Source organism: Ursus maritimus, unplaced genomic scaffold, assembly GCF_017311325.1.
Source record: "Ursus maritimus isolate PB19 unplaced genomic scaffold, ASM1731132v1 scaffold_26, whole genome shotgun sequence".
In the NCBI taxonomy this organism is placed as follows: Eukaryota; Metazoa; Chordata; class Mammalia; order Carnivora; family Ursidae; genus Ursus; species Ursus maritimus.
Window position 1 is genome coordinate 17,918,375 of NW_024425119.1, and position 15,887 is coordinate 17,934,261.

The window sequence follows — 15,887 nt, forward strand, 5'->3', positions numbered from 1 at the left end:
CACTTCTTAGTGAAATCACTTTCCTCAATGATTTCATACTTTCTTATGGTTGAAACTGTAGAGATAAAGAGGTTCGACAAGCATTTGGAAGTTAGATTTTTTTAATTGTTGAGCATAAATATTAGTTTCAAGAACTTTTGGGTTTCTTGATGGGTATAATTAACATACATAAATGCTTTCTGTGTGACTTTTTTCTTTTGAATGCAGACCTACAGCTTCTGAAGGTTATTCTGAGCTAAGATTTTCTCTGTGTTTTTCTCCCCTCCAACTTTGGATTCACCGGCTAGAGTCTCTTTGAATCATTGAGATAGATCATCTGCATTATTATATGAACTTCATATTTAAGAAATAGTTGTGATGTTTTATAATGAAGTAATTTTTATTGGTGGAAAGAAGCATACAGGTTATTCATAGTATAATTCATTTTGTAAAACTTTATGAAAGGCTTGCTTTTAAAGTTCTGATGGAAAGAAAAGAGGTTTAATATTTAGTCACATAGTAGATCCCTGCATCTGTGAACAGAGCTTTAACGTTTCTTTGTGAGTGGCAGGCACTGTTAAGATGCATGGTGCCTTAATCCATTGTTCTGCATGGCAGAATCACAGGGACAGGGTTTTCACGGGGTTTGACAGGCAGCTGCTGGTGAATGGAGCACCAAACCTGATGAAGGAGCTTACAGTGTTCGTTTCTTAAGCTTTCACTTAAAAGTAAATCACACTTTGCTTAATTTGAATTTCTTTGGGGAAAACCACTGAAGGAAACTAGTTTTTGAAAAACGTGTCTCAAAATGCTAGAAAGTATATGGGCTAAAAATAAATTTACTTGGTAATAACCTAACTTTCTATTAAAATGCTTCAAAAGTGGTTTCAAAGATGGCAGAAGAGCCTTTTAAACTTTGTAATCATCAATTAGCCTACTCTTAATGATCATATGATATGTTAAAGGTTCAGATTCCATGTACGTCTCTATAAGAGGGTCCAGCTCACATATTGTGAATGCTTCAGAGCACTGATGGAGGTGTTTAGTGCAATAGGTTTTCTGAAATGGAATTTAAACTTTAGTTTACAGACAATTTTTTATTGTGTTTTGGATTAACAGTGTATATCCCATCCTTATATGTTTATAAATAATCTTTTCCCATATTTCCAAACTGGATATAAAGTTAATATTTATATTATCAGCATATTCTTCTGTGATATAGTTCAGTGCTTAGTACAGAGCCTTTGCATAATAAGGTTTCTATAATAGTTCTTGAATTTGTGAATGACCTAATCAAGGTATATTTGGGGTACATTGCTTTAGCACTAGGACAGAATTTCTAGGATGGAATTTATTTCTGTGACTGACAGGCTTCCTAAGCAGATAGCCGTGGGGTTGCCAACTCTGGACTTTTTCCAGTTTCTAGCTTTAGTGGGAACAGAGAAGGTGGGGATAGGAGGGAAGACCAAGCAGAGAAAAAAATAGGAAATATTTGCAGCAAGAAAGCAGCAAAGAAGTGAACCTTTATGCTGGTTATATCAGAGTACTGGGTACCTTTCTCCTTCATTCCAGCCCCAAAGGCATCCAATGGTTAGCCTTGCTTGCAATAGTTCTTGTGGGGATGGGGAGGGGAAGGGAGGGAGAGGCACAGTGTTCAATTTTGAGCAAGCCTGTAAAGACTTTGAGAAGCTGAAGAACAGCCAGCATGATGAAGGAAACTTAATTTAGGGGGAAACAGTTGAAGGAATTGGAAATACTTCAAATACATAATAAGACATGGAGTTTCAAACTATAAGATCGTTTTGTGATCAAATCATCTTACAGATGAGAAAACCAAATCTCCAGAAGTTTCAGTTTGCCAGATTTGGGTAGCATATGAAGGACTCAGGTAGCACTTCAAGATTATGCCCTTCCTAATTTAGGGGTATATTTTTATTTTTCATTAAACCATTACAATTGAAAAGGTTTTTTTAATAATTATCATGGGTTAGGGGAAATTTTTCAAATAGAAGGATTATTTTGCTTTTTCATTAAAACCAAGTCTTGGGAATCTTTGACATAATGAAAAGAGTGCTGTTTCAGGAAATAAGAGACTCCATCCTAGTTCTAGAGGGCCCACTGACTCTTCTTTAACCCAGATATTAAAGGGGGTATGAGGAAATTTTTTTAAAGGAATATGAGGAGCACCTGGCTCAGTCAGTAGAGCCTGGGACTCTTGATCTCAGGGTCATGAGTTTGAGCCCCACATGGGCATATAGATTACTTTAAATAATAAAAATAAATAAAAGGAGCATGTGCTCTTGGTCTTTCCTACCCTGTCCTCAAAACACATGCTACCGCCCCCCCCCCCAAAAAAAAAAAAAACCCACCACACAGTCTAACATTCTCTGAGTCCCAGATGAACTCCCAGGTCTTTGTATTTAGTAGAAGAGCAAGGATCTTGGCCCTCCTAACTTTGGATCAAATGCTTTTTTTCCACTTTACTATTTTTCCACTGTACTGCTGTATTTTTCACAGCTTTATCCCCTCTGTGGGTGCTTTAAGCCACGAAAAGGTATATTTGAGACTCCCTCTGGTGTTTGTGTAAAGGTGACATCATTTTACTGCCCCAGTGGGCACAAATTACGCAGGGATTTTTATTTCCCCATACCTCAGAGCTCGAATGCAGCCAGTTCGTTACACGTAATCACAACGAAGTCTTTTCTTACTACACGTTAGTCTGCATTGTTACTGACAACAGTCTTTGAGTCACACAGTTCTGACATCCAGCTTATCAACCAAGGATTTCCAGATGACTGAAGAGTATGGTCGAGTAACTTACACATTAAATCTTCTACCTTTTCTGGTCTACGTAATCACCAACCTTTTGGGCATTTTAACATCCAGTAGGAGGCAGCAAGATATTACGCAATTATGCATGCACAATTCCAAAGTATATTCTGTTGAAAATACAGTACACAGAAGAAAAGTATTAACTAAACATTGAAAGAAGAGGTCAGGAAACCTGGGTTTATGGGGCCCCAACTCTCCCACATTTGGTTTATTGAATTAAATTTTATATTAGGATATAAATTTATGCACAGTATAGATGCTAGCATAAGATGAATACTGACAATTTAATATTCATCTTTTAAATCTAGATTTTATTGTGGTTACTGTTATTAAAAAGGTTGTGTTTGCACTTAGAATTTGAATTGTAATAACACCTTATGCCTACCTCTGAAGATAGTGGGGAAACACAAATGCTAACTTTAAGATTTTTAATTCACTTTTTAAAATCCTTTTATTTAATGTATCTGCTGGCATGAGGTTAGCTAAAGGATAGTTTTAATACATTCAAGGCAGTGCTTTTATCAGAGTGTCTTTTTAAAAAAATTGTAAACAAAAATTCTACTTTATTCTTTCCTTTTTGGAAACTGAATCTATGCTTAGTAATATGCCTAATGTATCCATACCCAAAAATACAGCATTTTAAAAGAACTTTATTTTAGATGCTTAATGTCCATGAGGAATTTTTAGATTGCTTTAAAAAGCCTCCCACAGATGTTTATACCAAGGTGGAATATTCATTTCTATGCTAGAAACATGTAAAATCCTGAGATTTGCAGTTGTATATCTAAATATTGTCATCTTTAAGTATTTTGTCTTTAAGTGGTTCAGTTTTGAGCTTTAGCTTCAAGTCATTTTTATTTTTCAAATCAAGAAAAGTTATTAAGGGAAATTTTCTCTTCCGACCACAAATGTACGTGATGTACTTCTTCCAGAAATAGCCGTGCTTTCTGAAGGAAACATTGCAGTGGAGGAATCACACACACCTACGGTGGTCCATTGCCTGTCTTCGGGCTGTATAGGCTCAACTCAAACCCTTCAGTACCCCATTCCTACACAGAGATCCCACTTACCTGTTCCGGTGAGATGAATGAGAGGATTCTAGGAGTCTGTTTATATAAAAACAAGATATGGAGACAGACTCGAGATTAGACCTTAGATGTTCTTACTAATAAGTGTCCCTTTTTTTAACCAAACTGTACGTTGTTTGGAATTAATAGTCTTTTATGTAAATGACAAGGATGTTTTTTCATGTAGTAAATTTATCAAACTGAATTGCATAAAAAGGTTAAAATCTGTTCATTAATATTTTACATCCTGTGTAATATTTTGATCAACTTTTTAAAAGTAAGTCCCAATATATATTTTACTTACCAGAAGGGGGAAAAAATGCACTCTAATTTAGAATCTGGAAAACAACTCTCTTCTTCATTTTTACATTTCAATTATTTTTTTTTTTAATTTTAGAGTAATTTCTTACCAAACATTACCAAGAAATATGCCAAGCCACAGAGCCCAGGTCATGGCCCGCTATCCAGAGGGTTATAGAACACTCCCAAGAAACAGCAAGACCAGGCCTGAAAGTATCTGCAGTGTAACCCCTTCCAGTCATGACAGAACAGTAGGACCTGGAGCAGAAGAGAAACGGAGATCAATGAGAGATGACACCATGTGGCAGCTTTACGAATGGCAGCAGCGGCAGTTTTATAATAAGCAGAGCACCCTCCCTCGTCACGGTACTTTGACCAGTCCTAAAACCATGGTTAATATTTCTGATCAGACAATGCACTCTATTCCCACATCACCTTCCCATGGGTCAATAGCTGCTTATCAGGGATATTCCCCGCAACGAACATACAGATCAGAAGTATCTTCACCAATTCAGAGAGGAGATGTGACGATAGACCGCAGGCACAGGGTCCACCACCCTAAGGTAAGATATGTGCTCATCTCGTGTTAACTACTACTTTATGGATGCTGTGTTTTATTTCTGTCCACACTCTTCCTTCTTTTCAATGTGAAAGACAAGACGATAGGGAGGAGGTGAACAAGGCAGCTCTTTTGTTTTATAAAAACTAAGCAAGAATAATCTGCTGTGTCAGAATCTCACATATCAAAACCTAAGCTTGCAACACACCATCTCTCAAGGGCACAGAAGTAGTTATTTAGAACAGATGCCTTATGCATTTTTCTGTGCTGGATAGCATATCTCATCAGCTTTCCATGTAGGTTAAGACCACTTGCATTTTTATTGGCTCTTCACACAGTTGAAAATTCTGCGCCTGCCCCCTTCCAGCATACCTGCATTCATATATCAAGCTCATCCTGCTCTTTGCTAAGATAAGTGCTAACCTCATCTTCTAACCAGCTGCATATATGGCTTATTGAAATGTCTCCTTAGATGCCCAATTTAATATTAGAATAATAATGCTTACTGGTATATATACTCTTTTAAAATGAAAATATACATAGAGATCATGTTTTATCTTGTACATGCAGTTAGTTTAAGCATTGCTTAGTAGATTATTCAGAGTGAATTCAGAGTGCTTTGTGTTAGTTAGCTTTTTATAATACTAAAGCAGTCGTTTTGATCAGTCAACCTATATGCAACCAGTTCTTTAATGTCTATCCTAAAATGAAAAGGAATTTTTCTGTCATTTTCTTTTTAATTCTAAGGAATTTTTTGCTTTATACCATTTTAAAATGTACCTTTTCTTATCCTTATGACAGACTGAATCCTTCACTTATAACATTGCATAGTATATGTTTGACTTTTCCGTAAATAAGCATTAGTTAGAAATGAATAAGTCAATCAGGATTTTTTTTTCTTTTTTTTGGGAGGAAGCTTTAGTTTGCCTCACCAAAAAAAAAAGGCTCACTTTGAACTCCATGGTAACAAAGTTCAATGTTTTGTCACTTTGTATATCCAAAGGCTAAATCATGTTTGATTTAAAAAAAAAATAGTAACGGTAGGGCACTTCAGTGGCTCAGTCGGTTAAGCATCCGACTCTTGATTTCTGCTCAGGTCGCAACCTCAGGGTCAAGAGATCAAGCCCATGTGGGGCTCTGCACTAAGCATGGAGTCGCTTTTCCCTCTCCCTCTGCCCCTCCCCCTGTGTGCATGCATGTGCCCTCTCTCTCTCTCTCAAAAAACAAAATAAATAGTAACAATATTCAAGACAAATCTGCTCTAATACAATTTATTAGTGCGTGGTTGAAAAGTGTTCTTCTGGTATTAGTATTTTTCATAGTATTGGCTAAAATTTATCATCTGTTTCAACAACAAATATAAAATCAATGTGTGCTATCTAGTTCTCAGTCGACTAATGTCTACTGCTTCTCTTCCCAAAAACTTCTTTAACATTGACAAAATTTTATTTCAGACTATCCTGTCATTTTCCTTGATGTAATCAGTGGTTCCCAACATATGTCCATGGATCCCTGAGGGTTCCCATGACCCTTTCAGGGAGTCTATAAATAAGCTCAAAACTGTTTTTATAATGGCAATAAGGCATTATTCATTGTGCTACCATTTTCTAATAGCTCAAAAGCAATGGTGGGTATTGGCACCTTAGCGTAAATTAAGGGAGTGGCTCCAAACTACAGTGGTGGTCACTGTATGCTTCACTGCCACATACTTGCAGTAGAAATAAAGTAGCAGTTTCACTTAAAAATCCCTGATGAAGCAGTAAAAGATAATTTTATTCAATCGACCTTCCATTATATATCATTTAATATTCTATGTGCCGAAATGGGAAATATGCTTAAAGCATTTCTCTTGCATACCAAAGTACTAACTAATATTAGGGTTGACACAGAAAAAGATTTGTGTGATTGAGTTGTAAGCTGAACTAGCTCCTTTTTTCATGAAACACCATTTTTACTTGAAAGAACGAATGACAAACTATAGTTGTTCAGACTTGGTATTTGACAGACAGTTCTCAAAGTAAAATGTTACCCTGTCACTTCCAGAAAAACAACTAACAGTATTTGTCACTGATGACAAATTTGAGCTTTTAAGAAAAAATTAGGATTTTGGAAATCTTGTATCTGCCACTGTGAGCTTGACAGCTTTCCAGGGCTTCGAGATCTGTGGTGATATTAACAAACATGTGTTACTGATACTGGATACTGATATGTGTCAACATCTGCATAACTCACTGAACCAGTATTTTCCACATGACCAGTGTTTGCTATTGCAGAATCAAAGATGGGTAAAAAATTCATTTAAAGAATAAACACAGGCATACCGTGTGCTATTGCACTTTGCAGATACTGCCTTTTTTTTTTTTTTTTTTTTTTTTTACAAATTGAAGGTTTGCACCATCCCTATATCAAGCAATTCTGTTGGCGCCGTTTTTCCCACAGCATTTGCTCACTTTGTGTCTGTATCACATTTTGGTAATTCTCACAATATTTCAAACCATTTTATTACTATTAAGATGATCTATGATCAGTGATTACAATTCACTGGAAGCTCAGATGATGGTTAGCATATTTACAGTAAAGTATCTTAATTAAGGTATATACATTTTTTTTTAGACATAATGCTATTGCACACTTAATAGCAGCATAGTTTAAACATAACTACATGCACTGGGAAACCAAAAATTTCATTTGGCTTGATTTATTGCAATATTCACTTAATTGTAGTAGTCAGGAACTGAACCCACAGTATCTCCTAGGTATGCCTGTGAACCAATAGGTGTTAATGTAACAGTATGAAAAGTTCATTGATGCAGTTTCAGATGCTACTTCGCAACTAACTTAATATCTACTTTCATAAGCAGTAATAGCAAATTTTAAATGATATTTTATAGTATAAACTTTCTCATCACTGACAACCACAGAATTTATATTGTACCTTTATTTTCTTAGCATGTCTATGTGCCTGACAGGAGGTCAATGCCAGCTGGCCTAACTTTACAGTCCATCAGTCCCCAGAGCCTCCAGGGCAAGACGGTGAGTTCAGTATTTTTATTTACCATATCATGTTTTATATATGTGCTACACATGATAGCACATATCTTACAGAGCTTATAAGTTTGAATTTTCAGAGAGGTTCCTCCCAAGGAAAAACTATTGCTAGTTTTGTGAAAGAGATGCTTATCAGAAGAATTTGGGATCGTGTAACCGTTTCATTGTCGGACTGGATACATCTCCCTAAATGTCTGAATGCCTATTATAAGATTATATTTCCAAAGTTTATTGTATAAACTGGGTGGTTTTCTTTACTCCATTGGATGTTAATTCCCTTGTTCTTAAAACAGAAGTTGGAGTAGTTGATTAGTGGAACAAATCCAGCAAACAGCCATGTGTAGTCACACTACAGGTCTCTTAAGACGTTTCTCCCATGAATTTTTATATAGATTAACTACTTTAGAAGGGAAAAAAACTGATTTACATATGCAGAGACTAAAAAATACACTAGGTGTTAGCAAGTACTTACATTATCATTTCATCCTCAGTATTATGTTCGATTTGGGAAGGAGTTCTATCACCAGGACGCTATTATTCTTCACATTAGTAAGAAAGGATGACTTTTCATTACTTCGTTTAATTTTAATGGCATTCTTTTATCCGTACTTTAACATCAGTAGGTAGTCTCAGTTCCAGGGAAGATGTGATTTGAGGATCTATGTAGTTGTTCATCATTTGAAGTTCCCCTCCTGAAGGAATCAAAACAAATTCATGTTGTGTGTGTTTTGCAGACTTCGTTTTATTTCTTCTTTCATCCTTTACATGCTTAGATATAAGGAAGATATTCTGGGTTGAAACTACTGGCAGCTTATTTATTAAAGGTTATAAATATTGCTATACTAGATTGTTGATCTGACAAAGAAACAGACATACGTCATAAGATAATGCTAAGTATCCTATTATGAATTTTCATCTTCTGCCTTGCTCCCTCTAGTGGATACTTAGAATAAAATTTACTTATCACCTCCCTTGGTCCAGGTCAAAAATGTGCCTGTTTTTATTTTGCCTCAAAGTAAATATATAGGAAACTCATTGGAACCTTTTGTCCTTTTGAAAAATCTCTTTATCTTTTTAGAAACTCGAAATAATAAACCAGAGTCTTGAGATTCCTTCTTTTGTTTTTGGGTTTTTTTGGTTTTTTTCTTCCCAAATATCACTCTGGGTCTTAGAATATTCTAAATCCCTTACACCACCCTACCTTCTCCTTGGCAAGACCTCAAGAGCTTGATGTGGTGGTCGTAAGACGGACTGTCCCCTAGTCATGAGGTCACCAGATGTGGTTGGCATCAGAGCGAAAGCAGCCATTCTTTTCCTGTTATGAAATTTCTTCTTCAGGTCACACACAGGCACGTTCTTTGACTCTTTAATATAAAAGGCTGCTATCTCATCCATGTAGATAGCTCCTTCTAAAGAATCCCATAGTAACTGTGGTTTACTTTTTCTCACCTGAAGGCAGTAATTTTTAATATAATTTCAGGTAACAGTTAAAAATTATTTCTGTCCCTTAAAACGTTATACAGAAAATAAAGAGCAACAGCAAAGGAACAGAACAGAAGAGAGCTAGCATTAACACTGTGGTATAAGCAAGACTAACCAATCTCAAGAACGCTTTTTGGCCTGGAAGTTTTAAGAGCACACCATAGCCCTTAGGTGATGAGAGTCTCCCTCTGGCCCATCCGCAGTTTTTAATCATAACAAAGTTCACAGAAACACCAAATAATATTTTATGACCTGTAAGACTGCCAACGACCATACTTTATTGCATTTCTAACAAAGAAAAATATATCAGATTGGCCTGTTAAGGTATTTTATCTGCCTTTGAAAATTTATCTCCCTTAGGGATCATAGTAACCAATCGGGAATCAAAGGTTTCTCTGCTTTCCCCAGAGTGTGGGAGGAGGGTTTATATACTCATGGAACCTTTCTGTTTGTATTAAATGCTGTCTTTTTTTTTTTTCCTTAAAAAATAAAAACTGATCTTTTAGTCATTTAAAATATCCTGTGAATGCACTAACAGTGACATTTAAAAATATAACTGGAAAACAATTAATAGATCCCAGGAACTGAGTTGAATGATATGAAGATATCATCCAAGTTTTACATGACTTTTAATTCTTTTTATTTACCTTCTGTTCTCTAAAATAGAGTATTGGACATGCAGGTATTCTGTTGCTGTAAAAGTCTTAGGCGTCGTTTTAAAATATCTTTTGATAATTATTTAATAGCTCTTATGTGCAGACCTTTATAATGGTTTTCTGGCATTGTGCTTTTTGATGCTTAACATTTAAATATTCTCTCTTGAGTTCTGAGAAAATGCCTTAATATACTGTTGTTTCGCTGTATCTTTTAAGTAACACTGTTCCTTCTATTTCTCTAGATATCTATGCATTTATGTATGACCTATCATCATAGTGCCTAGGCACTATGTTTGATGTCAACCATAAGAGGAAACTTGCCAAGAAATCTTGGTTTAATATCTGTCACTTAAGACAACAATTAATCTGTTTTCCACTGTTTGGATTCTTAAATTGTACTCCTTCAGCCAGAGGAGCTTACGCTGCTGCTAATAAAGCTGAGACGGCAGCAGGCCGAACTGAATAGTGTCCGGGAGCATACGTTAGCACAGCTCATGCAGCTGAAACTTGAGGCCCACAGCCCAAAGGTCAGCTATGAAGAGTTTTGTCTGTGTCATCTGCCATTACCACTTATTTCGAGCCACTCATTAATCATTTTGATCAGTGTCATTAGTGTCGCGCATGAGCCCATACGATCATTGCAGCGACATTATGATCTCCTATTGACCCTTTGAGAATTCACTTATTTATACGTTATTAGAGGGAAATATGGGTAGGATGAATTTCTTCTTAGCCTTCCAACCCACTCACCCACCAACTTTTGGCCGTGAGATAGGAAATGTATACAGACTTCAAAACAGCGTTATCATTCGCCGTATACTGTAGCTTCCACATCTGATAAAGCATATTGAAAAATGCTATAATTTCCTGGAAAGTAGTAAGCTGAAAATTGATTATAGTTGTAATAATACTGCCTTTTAAATATCAGAGATTAAGTTTAAGATACTTCTTTTGTTCTTGATTAAAAGAATGAACACATGTAAACATTTCTCAAAGGGTTTAATAGCCTCTGGTTATATGAGAAACATCCAAAGAAGTAGTACTATGTCGCGGAGAAGTATTAACGTGTAAAACTTCTAACACTGAGTCTGCTAAAGCCGTTTGAAGGATTATTCTGCTTAGCATTTTAGCTTCTGTGCATGTCTACTTAGTTTCTTACAAAACTAAGTGTAATTTTATAATTTAATATGTCATCTGTACAGTTTACAAGGGAGCATGTCTGTGAAAGTTGTGTACTGTGACATAGGAGGTTGGGGTAAACTACCTGTTTTTCTGATTACAAAATTGACCTTTTCATGAATTCTGCACCCTCTTTCTCTATCCCTCTGTTTCTTGATCGATGCCTACTAGAATGAAATTCTTTCACATCATCTTCAAAGGAACACCATATATTTGGATCATCAGGTGGGATTTGTAGAATTTTTTCGCTTATACCTAACAGAACCTTTGAAATTGTAGTACAGTTTTCCAGGCTATTCCGATATTTCAGTCATTTAGAGCTAATAGCGTGCCTTTTACAAGTGACAGAATAAGATTCTTAACAGGGGCAATTCAGAAATACATAAATAAATAAATAAATAAATAAATAAATAAATAAAATAAAATTAAAAACCAAGTGGAAAGGACCCTTGTGAGTGTTAGGGGCAATACAGATGCTGGGTCACCTGAAAATTGAGAGCCTAAATTCTCTAGACTTCCCTTTTCTTACCCCAAGAACACTCATATTCGTTAAGGCTTATCTCTGCTTGGAGCTGACCTAATTAAAGAAATAGGTACCAAGCCATGAATGCCTTGTTGGAAGACCAAGAGGGGGATGGGTGTTGAGTGCTCTGTATTCCCAAAGGGAAGTTTAACTACGGGTGAAAAGTGCGATGGTCATTTTTAATTGTGTGACTTTGGTCCTTGTTTGCCGTCTCCTCCTGTGTTTGGTCTTTGCTAAGCTATGTAGAGTCCATTTCACAGTGGCCCACAGTTGCCACATTACCTCAGTGGTAGCAATGGGTGTGGGTGGTTAGGGTGAATAGCAGTTCATGGATAGGGACTGACACTTCCATATTTTAGTTTTTATGAAACTCTCTCTTAATATTTAATTTTAATTTGATGAGAATTTTTTATATGTTCTTACACATTGAATTTCTTCCAGTGAATACATTTTTTTATCTATATAAATTAAGCCGTAACTTGTTTTAGTTTGTTTCAAAATGTTCAAACTTGGACATTTTGCCAAATGAAAGAGGTTACTGTGGAAAATGTTGTAAGACAGATGTTAATATATTTGTAGTTGCCTGCTTAAAATAATAATGTACTGCTTTAATTTAGTTATATTTAAAGAGGGATTTTGCATTAGGATAACCCTTTAAATATGTTCATTTTTTTAATTTTTAAAGGAAATATACTTTTCTTAATATGTAGTTTATTTATTTTCCCACAATATGTTTTCATCATGATTTTGCCAGTGGGAATGCTTTAGAAATCAGCATTTCATGACTCCAAATTCCAGTTTCCACTGCAGAGACTGGTACTGTTGAAGTTTAACCACCGTGTTACATTGTTCACTTAGAAAGCAATCTAATAAAGACACGTTAGCCGATGAAATGGTAAAAGTAAGTCTTCCCTCAAAATGTAACATTGCCAGAAACCCTCTAAGATACAAGGTAGATAACTTCCATAAAAGCTCCTTTGCCTATAAAGCTAGAGATAATACTGAAAAATAATGGGATACTCTAAAAATTAGGTTTAAAAAACAAGGATATAAATGTGAATGTGAAGGTATATAGTATCTTTGGAAATAAACCTCCTGGTTCACTGTAATTTATTATTTACCCCAGTAAATCGAAACTGGAATTACAGAGACACACAGACCTTTAGAAAATCAGAGGGGGCTCCTGGCTGGCTCAGTCAGTACATGCGACTCTTGATCTCCCAGTTGTGAGTTCAAACCCCAAGTTGGGCATAGCGATCGCTTGAATAAATAAATAAACTTAAAAAAAAAAATTCCTAAGTGAGTTCAGGTAAATATATTGAAAATACCACCATTTGCTAAGATGCTTCTCCTCAGCTCCCTTTCCCAGGTTGAGCTCTGTTTCTTCCTTTTGCCCAAGTGACCCAGATTCAGCTGAGGTTTCTATTCCCCTTGGTCCTCTTTAAGCACGCTCTGCCGAGCCTGTGCTGTTGGAAAGGACCACGCTAATGGTCCTTTAGGTGGCTTCCAAAAATCTCAGTTTTTCATTGATCCTCTCTGTTCTCTCTACATGTCAGCAGAGATTTTCCAGTAATTTGCCTTTTTTTAATATTAGATCATGAAATAGTTAATATCAGTCCAATTTTTAAATTTTGTGGTAATGAAAAGAATTACAGTAATTGAATGCTTATTTGCACAATCGAAATAAGACTATTTCTGATGGGAAAAAATGGGCCATTTTTAGACTATAATTAGACAATATATAGAAACAAGGTGGTGGCTTTGCCCAGAAACTTAGATATGCCTAAATATACATATCCTTAAGGTTTCCTAAAGAAAATCTCTCTTTAAATAAATGAAAATTTTTTTATGGTTTTAAATAATTACAGTTAATGTAAATGAAATATTCACTTTTGAACTGTTCTATATTTTATATCAGTAGTAAGGTTATTAAGTTATATAAAAAGAATTCTTAATAATTTTGAATTTTAATGAAATTTTTTTCATTCAGCTCAAACATTTCCAGCTTTAAAAAAAAAAAAAAAAAAAAAAACATTTCCAGCTTTTAATCTTGTTACTGCCAGTAACTTATTTTAGAGTACCAAGTCTGTTGTTTTTATTGGCATTATTGGTTACCTGGTTTATACACTGATTCACCCGTTTTTATATAACTACAAATTGGAAAGTAGATTTTAAAATCCGAAAGTCAGAGGAAAAGGCTCTGGTCACATTTTATACTACATATCATACCAAATGAACATCTGCTAATTAATACTCACTTCCAACACTTACTCTCCTAGCTCAAATAAATCATTAGAATAACCTAAGGCCAGCAACAAAATGCAGTCTTTCTCCTGCCCCTTGTGAGATAGTCAAAAGGAAGTTTTTATTGATTGAAATTCTCTTAATTCCTATCAGTGTTCATGAAAAATAGACCAAGTATAGTCTCTGAGTTGCTTCAGAGGTAAATTCATTTCTGAGATTACCAGAATGCTTATAACAAATAAAAAATAAAAATGCCTTACCTGAAATTCTGAAGATCTACATGTTACATACTCAATCCAGAAATCTTGACTTCTGGTCCCTATAGCTTGAGCAATATAATTTGGCTTCTGATTAATCACCATTTTGAAGATGAGTCCTGTACAGAAGTGTTTTTAACGATAACAAAAGCTATACTAATTATATGGTAGAGTTTTCTTCTGCTTTTTGTTTCAGTTTGAAGTAGACTATTATCATTTGCTTATGCACTTACAGCCCAGTTTAAATAGACTATTCACAGTCTACATTTATTAAGACCAGCCTAGGTTTATTTGTCATTATTGTGAATTGTAAGATAGCCTATGAACATATAATAATCCTAACTGGAAATACTTCATGTACTTCATCCAGGTTCTGTTTAGCAAATGAGTAAGTACATAACTTTTTTGGTCAGTCATGAAGGGAAGATTAATAGGAATGGGGAAATAAGAACGTTTCCAGCCCTTTATCCATTTTCCTCCCCCCTACTTTAGCTCCTCCCTCCGTTTCTTTCTTTCTTCCTCACATGCTTTTTCTAACTCTCCCTATCATGTGAATAAAAAGGAGCATGAGAATATTTAGATGATGTTCTCTTTCTCTTCCTCCTAAAACCTTCCTGCCAGCTTTCCATGTAGGCAGTGATAACAAAATGAGATGCCAGGAAATGAGGAGGTAGGTAGGAGTGGACAGAAGGATCAAAGAACTTGGAGCTGTGCTTCACAAGCCTTTGTCAGCATGCTGCCTCCTTGTGGGTAAACTAAACATGTAACCAGCCCTGTCCACCACCACCGACCCTCGCCGCGCCCTGACTTTATTACAGCACTCCATTGGCCAACCTCCTCCTTTAAGAATACTTGCTACAGTAAGTGGAGTTTGACTTCTACAGAGCTGAACTTCACTTGCACTGGTACTGCAGCAAGTGTTTTTTTCATCTTTCAAATATAAAACTGTATTGTAACATTGAATGTGCTTTTACAAATTGCCCTTAAAATTATGGCATTCTGCCTTTACCCCTCTCCCTTCAAGAACCATCATAGTTAATTGTACCAGAAACATTTGCTTGAGAACAAGAAAGGAAGAGATGTACCTCAGTCAGCCACATTTGTGTTGGGGATTGCCTCTTCCCCGTGTACTCAAAAGTTCTTTGTGAAAAGAATATGCCTCTGTTCCAACAATTAATGAAATTGATTTACCTCTACCCGGCTGGAGCTGTCTCTGCTGCTAGAGCGTGGTTAAGTCGTTTCTGAATATAGCATCAAAGCGCATATTCTTTCACATCAGATGGCTAGAAGATCTCATTATCCTCAAATTCTCATAGAAAATCTGGAAATTTCTCCTGACAAACCAGTTTGCCATAGTACAATAAAAGAAAAATACAGCCCACGCATACCTCTGGTGTTCTTTGTTGTATAAAAATGTTTAAGATTTGCAAGAATCAATAGCTAAATCTTTCTGTCTTATATATCAGTACATTTTTTTAAGTATCCTCAAATGCTTGTGGGGAAGATAAGAAACTCATTTTGGTTTAATACTGACTTTTAAAACATCTAGAAAAGTAAGCTAAACTTTCTAATTTGCAGAAGTTTTGTGGTAACATTGAGATATCCTTTCAAGAACCTATAATGAAAGAAAACTATGTAGACACAATCTGACCACTTTGAAACATACTTATCCCAAGAGAAATGTAAAAAGGAACAATTAATGGAATGTATGTAATTGGTACTGAAACCATTCAAGGTAAAAATCCAAGAATACTTTTTTGC

At 35.6% G+C, this 15,887-nt stretch overlaps 1 protein-coding gene across 6 annotated transcripts in view; it reads left to right on the forward strand.

The window, feature by feature from the left end:
• PLEKHA5 (pleckstrin homology domain containing A5) overlaps positions 1-15,887 on the forward strand; it is a 237,530-nt gene that overhangs the window by 162,079 nt on the left and 59,564 nt on the right. For 4 of the 6 annotated variants that reach the window (XM_040642198.1, XM_040642197.1, XM_040642201.1 and 1 more), the window contains exons 11-14: positions 4,276-4,741; positions 7,687-7,770; positions 10,331-10,450; positions 11,274-11,327. In XM_040642198.1, the coding sequence (XP_040498132.1) occupies positions 4,276-4,741; positions 7,687-7,770; positions 10,331-10,450; positions 11,274-11,327 (724 nt within the window). The remainder of the gene's footprint in view (positions 1-4,275; positions 4,742-7,686; positions 7,771-10,330; positions 10,451-11,273; positions 11,328-15,887) is intronic. The other 2 variants (XM_040642200.1, XM_040642199.1) reach the window with 1 other exon arrangement.